Raw genomic sequence first — 13,943 nt, 5'->3', positions numbered from 1 at the left:
AAGGAAGCTGCAATACTAAGGAATGAAACATGGCAACAAGGAGACGTTTTTAACAAGACTGTAGGTAACTTCATTTGTTTATTAATTATTAATCTATATATGTGTATAAATCTCAATATAACTACATGCCAAACTAGAAATTAGCATTGTGTGAAATGGTTTGTTATCCTTGTGCTTTTAACTCAGGTTAAAACTCAGCTCATTCAAATCATCAAGTGGGACAAGACAGGAGGACCTGAGATCAGTCAGACTGAACTTGATCTTTGGGAAGGCAATGGAGCAAATAACCTTGAAAATAACCTTGAAAAAATTAGCCTTCAAATAAATTTGGGGGGTGTGGCAGGGGAGAAGGCAGTGATCAGAAGTAGCCAGCCTAGATTTAGAAAGTAGAAATAACTAAGTAACTAACCTGACAATGGGCTATGATCAGAAGACTGGCTTGGTAGATAAGGTTATGCAAGGAATATTATTTATCACTACTTCAGTCAGGCTTTTGACTCTGTCCCCCATAATGTAGGAAAAAACTTTTTTTTTTTTGTTACCATAAGGGTGGATCAAACACTGGAACAGGCTACCCAGAGAAGTTGTGGAGTCTCCATCCGTGGAGGTATTCAAAACTCACTGGACACAGTCCTGAGCAATCTCCTCTAACTGACCTGCTTTGAGCAAGTTGGGAGAGGACCAGATATTCTCCAGACTCCTTCCAAGCCTCAACTGTTCTATGAAATCTTAGACTTCTTACTAATGTTTAAAATTACAGAGAGAACTTTCTGGTTTATGCTGCCTTCAAATATGGAGATGCTTTAAAATGTACATTTTCTTACTTTCTCCAAAACTATAAAGAGAAATAAAACATAATTTTTTTAAAGAACATCCTTAAAGCAACTTCTTCTAGAAGAACTTCTATACTTGGTTCTAATCCAGTACTAGAAAGACTGTGTTCCCCTGGACAGCAGCAGGGGAAATACACTGTTAGTCACTACATTCTACCTGAAACTTCTTTATTCTGCAAAAGTATAAAACAAAGAGAAGCAAGACAATTTCAGGCAGACTTTTCTATAGTGGTTGAACACATTATGGTACACCCGTTCACATCCAGAAACATGGCATCAGGAAGCTATCTTATCACTCACAAAGGAAAAAATGGATGTCAGAATAATTCTGAACTTTCTCAAAATGATTATACAGGCCAGAGAACCAAGTGGTATAGTTAACTCTGACACGTGGCATTCATGCATATTTTTGCCTAGTGGAAAACATGAAATTTAAAATGCCTTCCAATTTCTCTATGCTATCACCACTACTAGTATTTCCCCCCAAACTGAGGTTGAGCTAGGTGCATCTCAGATGGTTACAGTAATGTTCTGAGGCATAAACAAACTGGAATTCCAGATTTTCATTAAGTTCTGTGAAGTAGTGATATTCAATTCTAAAGCTCAAGTTATGCCAAAGCAGTCTTAAAACACTGTAACCTTTATTTGTAAAAGATACAAAGAAATGCTTTGTCTATACCAGATAAATGATACTCATCTTCCCCATATTGCTAATTATTAAGCTGTCCAAATGTTTTCCACATCATGTTGGTAAGCAACAGCACAAATAAATCATATAAATAATTCCCCTCAGCCTTTTTTTTTTTTTTTTTAAGACTAGAGAATTAGCGTACCCAGCACCACACTAGATGCAACTACATACCACAACTGGGGCAGTCATTTCTGACAGCTCCCGTTCTTTGGCAGCTGCCAGAGCCCACAGTTACCAGCCAGCCTGCGCTTTTCCCAATTCCCCCGCCTTCCAGACCCCCCAAACAATCTCCCATCAGTCTTGCGCTGTATCCTCACCTATGCCAGTGCCACACAGACAACCATAAGAATGCTCTTGGGAGTGTGATAGTTAAAGTGAGTCTTTAGCTTTGCATTACAATGAAGTAAGAGAACACAAACAACTGGTTATCATCTCAGCTTTACAGCTTCTTAAACAATTATCTGATCGTGCCAACCATACAGCTGACCATCAACGCTTTGTCTGACCTAAATCTGTTTGCTTTTTTCGTTTTCACCCCTATGCACAGCTCTGCCACCTTCTGCTTTGTTTCTCATTTTCACCTAATGCTAAAATCTTCGCAGATGTTTAAACTGGAATGAAACTAGAGTATTTATAACTAAACGAAAAAGAATCCTAAATCTGACAGTTGGAAGTAGAATTATTAGTCAACGATAAATAGTGCAAAAGCAAGACCCAAAATAAAACTTCTCAGACTTTAAATTCCCAGGAGAGGGAAAGACATCCAGAGAGACCAAAACATGAGCTGTCATTCTAGGTCAAGCATTAGTGCATACCATCCTAGCAAGGCTTTCACACATACTAGAAGGCAGCAATATTCAAGGCAAGCATTTGAACAAACCACGGACGCAGCAGTATGGCAACTGAGGAGAAGATTCTCAGGTAAACAAATTCAAGGCCATGTACATGAAAATCAAAAAGCAGCAAGCAACACACAAAACAGTGATGCTGGTTGATCATAGGCAGAATAAATCACGGAATCAAAGCTGAAAGACTTCAGTCTTCATCAACGCACAGAGAGACAAGATTCGAAAGTAATGCCTGTTAGGGCCTCTCATTCAAAAGCAAATACAGTTCTAACCAGAATCCTGGGCGGAGCTGAAAACCTTGTGGACTAGAGACAGCCTGCCAGGACATTGACAGGATGGAAAGAAGAAGAGGGTTGAGTTTAATTCTGTCAATTGTTTTCATGTGTTTTCCATTACAAGCAGTTGCCATTTTCATTAGTCTTTTTACTTTGCCACTAATCCTGTCAGTGGCATAACAGCAAAGTCCACTCAAACAGCAGGCCTGGACTCAGATACCAACACAGAATCATAGCATAATTTCAGTTGGAAAGGACTTATGAAGGTCATCCGTCCCAACCCCTGGGTTTAAAGCAGAGACAACTAGATCACAACAAACAAGATCACATTTGCTCCAGTTCTTCCCAAATCCCATACACGCAATATTCCCTACATTCCTATGGGAGTTTTGCTGTTGCTTTTAAATCATACTGCTGGTCTCTTGGGGAGCAGCTGCAGCATTCCATTTCAGCCAGGAAAGCAGTGTGCTAGCCCAGCATATGGGCTCCAGCCCTGCCAGCTCCTAGGAAGCAAGTGGCAGTCAGTAAAACAGTAACAAAACAACCCCCAAACCACGGTGCCACTAGCCCTACACATGCAGGCTCTTCAAACACTTCTAAGAGGAAGTACTTAGTTTAACTTTTACTATCTCTTTGCATGGATTGAAAATTCTACCAGATGTTCAGCAGACAGAACTGCAGTCCAGGTATAGAACATACTGGGAAAAGGCTGCCTCCCCATCACTACATTAGGCACTATCACCAATACACAGATATCAAACTGATTCATCTATACTCCTGAGAAAGGAAGGAGCATCACAAACTGCAGGAAGACGCTTATGTCGCTATCTATGCATATAGATTTCATTTTCATTATGAGGTACCTACAACTGAAGGCTTTTTAGCTCCTTCCTCCATCCTCTGATAAGATAAACTCAGGGGACCAGAAAAAAAAAATCTTTACTGCACTAATCCCTTTTGGCCTTCTGTTTTCCACAAGGAATGTATTTCAGGGCCTTTAGTCCCTCCTCTCTCTTTATTAAGGTCATCTTAATTAAATCCAGTCTCTAGTTCAGCTGCTGTAGGTATCTCCTCCAATTTATATTTAGTTTCCACCCAAAATATTCTGAATCATTCAAGAGTTATGTTGTAGGAGTGTAAAAATTACCAGAATGCTATAACCTAACTCACAGAAGATATGTAGGAGGGGCCTATCTGCATGTATGAAAAGTAGTGAGTGAGCTTATATTCAGATTTGGTTTAAGATTTTGGCTTCTCTTGAATTGCATCTGCCCTGCCCTGAAAAGCTTCTTATACGTAAACGCAACAACAGATTAATTTAACAGGAATAAAGAAATACCATTTCAAAACTGCTTTGCCCATTTTGAACTATCAGGAACCATTTGTCCTGTACTACCATTCTAGTATCCTGTCAGACCTAGTACTGCTCATCCTAAGTGAACAACCCCTCCTCACGGTGCACAATTCCAGATTTACAATGAGAACAACCTCAAGGTGAACATAGGAAAGGAAGCAATTGATAAAATGTAATTCATTTTTCAATATGTATGTTTATACTTTTCAGTGCTGTATGCATCCAGTATTACGAAACAAATCTCAGAGCTATCAGGCACTTAACAACAATAGAAAGATTTTTAAAAACATACCGCTTGACCAAATAAACAAGTTTGGCAGAAAGGATGCTTCAAAGGGAGTCAGAATCTTAATATATTTTTGAGCTCTATCATTAGTCTACAACCTGCTGTATGACCTCAGACAGCTATTTTACTTCAGCTTCCCTTTATGTAAAGTAAGCTGAAATGCACAGACGAAAAGTACTTTAAAGTTTAGCACTCAAGTATTTAGAAACTTAACAATATCACTAACATTTCCACACTTGTTAAAAGCTTGCCACAGACGCTTCATGCACCAGTATAATGCTTTGAGTTTTTCTTCCTATTTGCAGAATTCTAAAACATACAAGGCTGTTGTATGGCAAGTTTAAAAAACAAAACTTGTTTTAAAAGAAAAGAAAAAAGGTTTTTTTGCTAATTTTAAAGATGTTTTTGTAAAGAAAAACTCAAATTAGAGGTAATATGTCTGGTTATCCAAGGCCAAAAAAACTACTTCAGCTTGTCATTTTAGAAGATATTTTGGAACTCTCTTTTAATATACCAATATTTTCAGCTATTTGGAAATGCACAAGAGCTTTGAGTTCTATGAGCCTATGCCAGCAAAAGAGTTTAGCCAGACCAATTTAGAAACATGTGAGTTTCCATTAGGCTTTTGTTATGCGGATTGTTAAATTAGCTTCAGCACGAATATATTTCTAGTCTGCAAGATCCCTCTCATCACGCAAGGTCCCAAGGTCATCAAGGTTCCTTTTCGAGCCGACAGCGCATGAGAGATAAGGACAGAAATTCGGTTTGCAATACGAGGAACCGCACGATAACTCTCCCTAGAAAAACCAGCGTCGACACAGGAAGCTGCTTTCCACCACTGCGTTCGCTTCTAAACAGCCATTTTACTTCACTACATCCTTCCCTACAGCCAGCCTTCATTTTGTGTTCCTGCCTGGCTGCGCGGTTCCCGGCTGACAGCCTGGAGAGGATACCGGGGGCGCGCTCAGGTGGAGGTGAGATGCCTCCCAGCATCGCCGGGTGCCGAGCGAGCCGTTCCGGTGCCCGGGTCGGGGGAGGGAGACTTCCCGCCTCCCCCCCTTTTTGAAAGTAAATGAAGCCGCCGCTCCCAATGGCGGGGGAGGGGGGAGCTTGGCTCCCTCCTCCTCCCGGGAGCCCGGCTCCTCCTGGAGAGGCAGGGGAGCCCGGGGACCCCTCTCCTGGCAGGTCGGCCCTGCTATCGTCCCTCCCCCCGGGCGGGCAGTGCCGTGTGTCCCGTCCCTCCCCCCGGGCGGGCGGGCTGGCTGTGCAGTCTCTCCCCCCGGCAGGCCGTGCGAGAGCGGCGGGGCGGGCACTCACCGCTCCGGCAGAGTGAGAGGCAGCGGCGGCGGCGGCCTCATCCTCCTCCGGCGACGGCGGGCCGATCTTGCTGCAGGTGGCCGCCAGCAGAGCGAGCGGTGACGGCTGCGCGTCCTACCCACAATGGGCGGGTTCAGGGAGAGAAGGGGGGTGGCGGTTAGTGCGGGACAGCGACCGGGCTCCTCGCAGACGCGCACACAGGAAGCGGCGGCGGCGGCACCGGCTCCGCACCCGCTCACAACGTGTCACCCGGGGGAGGGGGGGGGAAGGGGCCCGGCTGGGCCTGCGCTCACCTGGGGGGCGGCCGCCCCGGCGGAGGCCGAGGCGGCGCCGTTGCCGTGCTGGAGATACTCGCTGTGGCTGCTGCTGTCCACGTCTAAGGCAGCCATTTCCTCTTGTTTCACGGGCTTCTCGGGAGCTGCGGGCACAGCGGGGAGGGGGAGGGGAGAGTCACTGACGGGAGCGATCACCCCCCTCCCTCCCTCTCCCTCCCTCCCTTCCTCCCTCCCTCTCCCCCCCCCTAACCCCAGCGCTCCCCCCGCCCTCCCGCACGGAGCCCTCCTCCTCCTCCTCCTCCTCCTCCCCGTGCTGCTGCCCCTGCCCCTCTTCTCCCTCCTCCCCCTGCTCCTCCTGCTGCTGCTCTCAGTGCCGGTCTCGCCTCGCTCGCACACGGACGCTCCGGGGCCGGAGCGGGGACGCGCAGGGCCGGAGCAGGAGCGGGGAGCCCCCGGGGCGGCTCGGTCGGTGCGTACGTACCGGTCATGGTGTGAGTGCGAGCGGCCGGCTGGCTGGCTGGCTGGGCGGGAGGCAGGCAGGCAGGCAGGCTGGCTGGCTGGCTCGCACACAGGCCCTGCTGGCTGGGGCTAGGCGGCTGCCGCCGGGGACATGCTTATTGTGCTCACGGCGGGCTGAAGCGGCGGCGGCGGCCCGAGCCTACTCCGGTTTTTTTTTCCTATTTTGATTGACGGTGCGGGAAAGCCGAAAGGTGGGGCTTGCCGCGGGAGAGGGGGCCCGGCCGACACCGCCGCCCGCCCGCCCGCCCGCCTGCCAGCCCGGAACTCCCGCCCACGCCCGCGCGCGCGCGCGCTCATTGGCTGCGCCGCGCCGCCGCCGCCGCCCGCACTGGCCGCCCGGGCTGCCAGTCACCCGCCGGGGGCGGGGGGGGCGCCCCATGCCGGGGCGGCTTCCTGTTTGCCAGGGCTGGTGCGGGGAACAATGAGCGGGACCCGCCGGGAGCCCGCGGCCCGTGCCCGCCGGGCCCCTCCGCCCCGCCGCCGCCCCGACAGGCGGCCCAGCCGCCGCGCCCCCTTGATTTCCCGGGGTCTGTCCGCCCGCCCGCCCGCCCGCGGCGCAGGGGTCAGCGCACAGCCACAGCTGCGCGGTGGCGGTGGCGCTCTCTCCTCCCTGCCCGCCCCCCCGCGCCCCCGCCGCTCCTGTGCCCGGGGGGCGCCGGGCCGGGGCCGCGCTCGTTCGAAATCTCCCCGCCGGGGCTGTCAGTCACGGCTGGCTACAGCCGCGGCTCCGGGGCAGCGGCCGAGCTGCGTCCTGCCTGCACACAGCGCCGCCGCCGCAGCGCTTTGTCCCGTCGGCGCTAAGATGTCGGCGCAGCGTCCCCAGGGGAGCGGGCCCTGCCCGGCGGGTGCCGCCGGCGGCCCCCCCTCGGGACAGGGCACCCGGGCCAGCGTCGGGGGCTGCTCACGCCTCAGTGGGGCGGCCCTGTCGTGACGCGGTTGCATAAGCGCTGTGGCTGCAGCGGGCTCGCACGTGCCTGACCCGGCCGGGCCGAACATAAAAACCTCCTCTGCAAAACAGAGCCCGTCGAGGGTAGGGCCGTGAGTTAGATTTTAGCGCGACACGTCCTCCCAGCGGGAGTATCTGCCCTGAGCTGGGGAGCCGAGCCTTGGCACCGATCGGGTGTTTGTGCCAGCAGGTTTTATTTTGGTCATGTTAAGGAGAATTAATAAGATTCCCCTCAGCGTCAGTTTGCTGCTCTGCCCCTCGTGTTACGCAACACAAAGGAAACTGGGAGCTCTCTGATTGTTAAACTAAGGCAGGAAATATGTTTAAAGCGTTACATAAGTATATGATGATACAGGAATGATTATTAGTGGGGCCTGTTTCTCTGTTACACCACGTAGCTTGTGAAGGGTTCCTGTAAAGGGGAACAACGTCGGCTTGGCCTTCCCTTAGTCTAAATGCATGTGCAGGGTGACAGGACAGTGCGTGGGTTGAAGCAGTGATTTTGACCCTTAGCTTGCAAATTCCCCTGAAGAATGAATTTTTCTTAGTTAACTTTAGTGTGGTGTTCCAGAGAGTCTGAATGAGGCGGAAAAGTGTTAGACTGAAGAGCACAAACCTACTTTACTGTTACAATATTTAATGTAATTAGCACTGAGGATTACCTGGGAGATACAGCGAGCACAGACTCTCATATGTCAATAGTTATGCTGAGTATTTGTAGTCACCGGCTATGCAGATAAACCCACGGTGAGGTTAGTACCTAGGAAACCTAGAATTATGGTCAGGATTTTCAACAGCTTCTCTGAGCAGAGAATAAACAGTGCTTTTTAATCAATCCAGCACTATGACCCTGCAGTAACTGCCCAGTCTTAGTTTAGAAACTATTACCGAACAGGAAAAAGTGCACTGAGAAAATGTGAACTTAATATCAGGAAGTTATGATGAAAGAAGATTGCTATATCTTCACTGTCAGTGGAAGATTGCTCTTACTGTGTGATATTTAGTCTTATTTCAAGCCAATTTACTTTGCTAGTATGTTGAGAGTACCTTCAGGTAACTTAATAGTAAGTTGTAAATTAAATCCCAAGGCTGTTCGTTACAATTCATTTTTTCCAGGGCAGTTAAAAAAAAAAAATCCCACTTCTGTTTGTGAAATGTCTGTATTTGTTTACGTAGTCTTTTGTCATTCTACTTTAGAATCAGTTGTTGGCAAGTTAAATAACATAGCCATAAAGAAGAAGCTTTGGTTGCAATTTGTATTTTTTGTTTTAATAATAAAACAATGAGAAGCAAAAGTTGTAACTAGTTAGAGAAGTCAATTCTTTTTTACATAGTGTCGGAAATAATTTTTTGCCAGTGTAAGCTAAAGTATGCAATATTAAAGATGTGTCAGTAGGCATACATAAGGAAATTTTAGGAGATAAATGAAAATGCAATATCAGAAGTTACCAGTGAAATATATGGTAGTCTGTCATCCTGGATCCAGAACTATTACAGATTACTTTGGACTTCCAGTAAGGAAGTCGTTCGTTTAAAGACTGATGTGTAAGAAAAATAATTCCTGTTCATATGCTGTGAAAGAGGGAATGATAGTAAAAAACTGGCCCTTGCTATTTAGCAGGGTACTGCCAAACACTGTCAATGGCATTTTGCTTTAGGACAATTATGTTGTTTAGGACTTAATCTAAATATGAAAGTTGGTCTGCCTTCTACAATTGTGTGTATGTTGAGAGTTCTCTGACTTAAGTGAGGCCTTGTCAGTAGAGCAGTTTACCTGCATGGATCTGATTGCAGGCTTGGGGTGTAACTGCAGTGCTTTAGGATAGAAGTGTTTCAAATACCAATAATGGGATTGAGTTTATATATAAAAGAGTTTTTCAGTGCAGTACAACTCAGAGGTAATTAGGCTTAACAGCACTAGTTGAGGACCATCTTTTTCTAGTCAAGTATCTCAAATTAGGGAGGACGCTGTTATGGTAACATTAAATTCAGATAAAAAAGAAGCAAACCAGAACATTTGTAGACCATTTTAAAAGTATACAATTAAAAAATAAAATTACAAGAAAGTTGCAAAAAAAGATGTACTGTTATAAAAAAGAGGTGTGAAGAGACTCAGAAATATGTTAAATGTTAAATAGAAAGTGGTTGGTAATAGAAATCAAGTGTTTATATACCACTTCCCAGTGGAGATTAGGAACACGTGAGGAGGGAAAAAAAATTTAAAAAGAAAATACATTATTTGTAGGGTTTTTTCCTTATCAATATACTAGCATCAAGACATTCACTAGGAAAAAATTTTGGATGTATCAGGGAGATACTGTTTTGGAACTGGACCGAAGTTCTGTTAAGGGGCGATCTTCCTGCTGAGTTAGCACTGCTCTGATATCCCCACAGAGACTGAGCTCCATGCCCAATTAGAGGAGTCATTGTTTTCTCTTTCTTGAGATTACCCACCAGATGTACTGTATCAGTATGTGAGCTGAATAAACTAACCATGACCAGTTTATTATTAAAGAGCTTTGCCTCTTTAAGCCCCTGCCTCCTCCTTCTAGCCTGTTCATGGTAAACTGCAGGTCCTGGGATGAATTCTCAATCCATTTGCTGAAAATGGTGCGCTGCAATTTGAGCTGTGTACATACAGAGAAAGTAACACTGGTCTATACATAATGAGAATACCTCCAGCAGATACCAGAATGCAGTAGTTTCAGAACTGAGATGCAGCCTTAGTAGTAAGTAGCAGTGTACTTTGGGAGAGGAAGCAATGCCTACCTGCTTCTGATAAAACTTGAGAGAAGGTTTTGACAGAAAGAACACTAAAACTTGATACCTACCCTGTATTTCAGCTCAATGCTGAATTTGTGCACTGTAAGTTATATCTCATTGGTGTAAGTCTTGGAGCTCAGTCTCTGTGTGAGTATGTTCAGTACAAATTCAGAAGAAAGTGCACCACCTAACACAATTTCCAACCAGCACAGTGCCTGCTATACTTGGAAATGGTGTTTCTGTCTTAATAGCCCTTTGAAACTTCTGAGCTATGACATAATATTTCTGTCTTTTAATAGTCCCTTCTATTGGTAACCCTGCATTTATTTAAAAGAATGTATTATTGAAGGGCTGTTGGTATGTGGTCCAGTTCAGTGTTCACTCACAGCTGTGGTACTCTGTTCCTCTGTAAAGTGGTGGGTTTGCCGTGCTGAAGGCTAGAATGCAACTGGACAAGACGGACAGGAATGCATTCTGCTGGGATGTGTTCTGTACCACTGGGAAAACTCAGGCTGAGGTCGCTTTAGTTTGAAAGGCTGGGTTTAAAATTACATTGAAGAATCAGTAGGGATTCCATTCAACAAGTTAGCTTAACACTGCATTCAACAAGCTTCTGGAGAGACAACAAGCAGCATTATCTGCAAATCTTGTACCTCAGAAAGTAACCAGGACACAAAAAAAAATTCAGGGGAGGTATCCTTTTGAATTTGCTATAATAATCTGTTTAAAATTTAAGTAGAATACAGAAGGCCATATGTTTTGGTTTCTAAGTGCCAAATATTTACATGGTACTACAAAACCCAAGATAATTATAAGGTTCTGAATCAGACCTATTAAACTTACTAGAATTCATCTTCATTCTGGATTTTCGCCTTCCTTTGCACTTTGTTTGAGTCGTTCAGCAGAGAGGAAAAGGAACGTAGCTACCAGTCCTGGATACTGCACTCTTAATTTCTGCATCCTGTATGGGTCCGTTTGCTTAAAAATATTGGGACATCTTTACAGAGGGCCACAGGAAGAACTGACAGGATGTTGCGAGCTTTCGTGAGCCAGCACACAGTAGTTGGAGATAGTTGCATGACTTGACTGTAGAAATAAACAGAGAAATGAGCTTTTGCCCGGTATAAAATCAGCAGTGGTCAGAGAAAGGTGTTGACTGGCATTGTGTCATCATCCCCCAGAAAGCACCTCCCTGTTCTGACATGAGTGGCTACAAGACCACAAATTTTGCAAGGCGGGAGCAGGCTTGAGCAGTAGGTGTGGTTTGCCCAGAAGCTGAGCCAACCTAATAGCTCACAGACATCGCCATAAGAAAATAAACCCTGCAAAAATACTGCTCCCCTTATTGTGAGCTAAATTGAGTCAAACTAGACACAGTGGGGAACACGGGTGGGAGCAGATGAGGAGAGTTAAGACTCCTTTCAACAGCAGCAAGTAGATTAATTCAGTGTATCAAGCTTGCTAGACAACACAGGAATTTGCTTTTGGCTATGTTTTTGTAAAGTGCCTGTCAGTAGCCCAGGATTTCAAGCCTTAAAGGAGCACAAACAGTACATGGGAGCATGTGAAATATCAAGATATTTGTATAGTCTGCTGCACAAGTATGAGGGTATCCAAGTGTAACCATCTAAAAGACAAATAATATTTATTAATAGTGAAATTGGATTTTAGAAGAGCAATTTTTCTGTTTTAAATGGGGAAGCAATTATAAAAATACTAGTATCTGCTTGAAACAACTCCGTTAAAGAGAGGTCAAATTGAAATCTGGTATCTGGATCCAGCTGTTAGCAGGGCAGACGTTCGATTCCACTGGTCGGCTCACATCCAGTGGAAACTGTTGATGGGATAAAGGCAGGCCTAGCAAACTGATGGACAGTGTAGCAGCCACAGCAGGGACATGCCAGCTCCAGACACTTCCTGCACTTGGCTGGAGGTCTGAGGCACACAGCCTAGCCACAGTAAGAGGAAGAACCTGTGAATAAGTAGCCGTAGCCTAACAACCTAGTCTGTGCACAAACCTAAAGGCCGTGACTGTTCACCGACACAGATGACAGATCTTCGAGGAATGAGGCCAACAGAAAGTCCGTCCAAGCTCTACATCCACCAGTGTGTGAGGACAATCCTCTGCAACATTGTTTCTAGCCTAGTCATTGTATTTATGAATTTTTTTGAGCAATTGAGACAAAGTAAGTCATGTTCCTTTTTAGTCAGAAATTCTTCCTCGTTTGTTACAGCTGTAACTCTCCCCAGGTGATATGTTCTTGTATATTTTGCAAATTGTCAAATTCCCTGAGGACATCTAATATTTGACTCGTAAACAGGTTCTTGTCTGTAATAACATGTTAGAGAAAACTGTTTCTGCTGTTTTTTCTTTCTTTCTTGTGTTTAACTATGTGACTACGATAGGGGATAAATTTCAGTGTATTTGCACAAGTTGGGTTTTTTTCCCCCAATTAATTATTTTTGCTTTTAATTGTGTAACAAAATAAATAAAGAGAATATTAATTAAATCTTCCCTGTAAAATGTGTGGGTTTTATTCAACTGGCAGCATAGTCCATCTAAGTAAAAATTTATTTCATTAACAATATTTGTTTCTTATGAAGATAAAATGAATTCATCTAAGCTCCCTCCCATTTGGAGAGAGGTGGCAGGAAAAAGCAGATGGGTATATATCTGAAAACTTGCCATTTAGTGGGTTAATCACTGTAGACACTTCTTTCATTTTACCTCCCTTAAATTAGAAATACATATCTCTTTTTTCAAGCTTCCTGAAAGTTACTGCCTTTGGGCCCCATCATTATCCTGTTTGTTTATGCTTAATTCCTACCCTTCAAGGTCATCAGAACAGATAAAATTTAATTATAGAAATAATTGGGGGGGAAAAAATCATAGATCCTTTAGGTAAGGTTAGAAAAATTGTTCAGAGGAAGAGGCCACATAATGATGACTTGCAGAATCAGTAATAGAGCATCTAAGGATCTTTCTCCAGAACCCATCACAAAATTGGAATAGAAGTAAATAAATAGATACATAGATAAAGTCACCTGAAAGGAAAACATGTCTTGTATACTTCTTGTCTAATTCTATCTTTCTCCCAATTTGGCATTTTATTTTTAATAGTACTGATAGAAAAGTAGGCCATTGAAATGAAAGAGCCTGGCAAATTATATACTTGCACATATGTTTACTGAAAAATTGAAAACTTAATAGGAGTTACGAATTCTGAAAGGAAATACTTCTAGAGGGATGAAATGACTTATTTTTATGAATCTCAGTCTGAATTTCCCTTCCCAAAACAAAAGCAAGTAGGACTCTCTGGCTCCCTCTAGAAGAAGGAAGTGGGGGACTGTAGTCCAAACCACATCCTGTGCTCTTTCTGGCATTTCTCAGTTACAGCAGCCTAAAGGCCTGAACAGACAGTGAGGGGTCAAGTGAGTGTCCATTTAAGGACATTCCAAACCTGGATGGCAGTTCTAAATTCTTACGTATCTTTAGGTGAGGGGAGTTTTTTGTTGCTTAGGAGACAAAAATCCCTCACTGAATCTTTGAAAGAGGAGTTGTGGGTAGTGACTTGCAAAAGAGGGCTGGACAGGAGACAGCGTGACAAGAATCTTCCCTAAGCGATGTCTGGTGCAGGGAACAACCTGACCTCATAGTGGTTCTCAGCATTTTGTTTTAATTGGTGCTAGGAGACTGCACTCAGCCCATGTCATCTCAACTGGCTGGCTTGGATGCCCCCAAGGTGCCTGGTCTACTCACCCTATGAAGATTTCCAGTTGTTGAACAGAGTTTTGGCATGTTCAGAGTGGCATATAAAACCTTTGTTGTTTTTCCT

The 13,943-nt window shown here is 44.9% G+C and overlaps 1 protein-coding gene across 1 annotated transcript in view; it reads right to left on the bottom strand.

Moving 5' to 3' along the window:
• The window catches only part of SP3 (Sp3 transcription factor), a 34,386-nt gene extending 27,739 nt beyond the window's left edge, over positions 1–6,647 (bottom strand). The window contains 3 exon segments of the mRNA XM_032692930.1: positions 5,605–5,718; positions 5,898–6,022; positions 6,361–6,647. Of these exon segments, the coding sequence (XP_032548821.1) occupies positions 5,605–5,718; positions 5,898–6,022; positions 6,361–6,367 (246 nt within the window). The 5' untranslated portion in view covers positions 6,368–6,647.
• Between the last annotated feature and the right edge of the window lie 7,296 nt (positions 6,648–13,943).

This window comes from Chiroxiphia lanceolata, chromosome 7 (assembly GCF_009829145.1).
Source record: "Chiroxiphia lanceolata isolate bChiLan1 chromosome 7, bChiLan1.pri, whole genome shotgun sequence".
Classification (NCBI taxonomy): domain Eukaryota; kingdom Metazoa; phylum Chordata; class Aves; order Passeriformes; family Pipridae; genus Chiroxiphia; species Chiroxiphia lanceolata.
The sequence above is the reverse complement of the archived record's forward strand: the minus strand, read 5'-3'. Positions and strand labels throughout refer to the sequence as shown.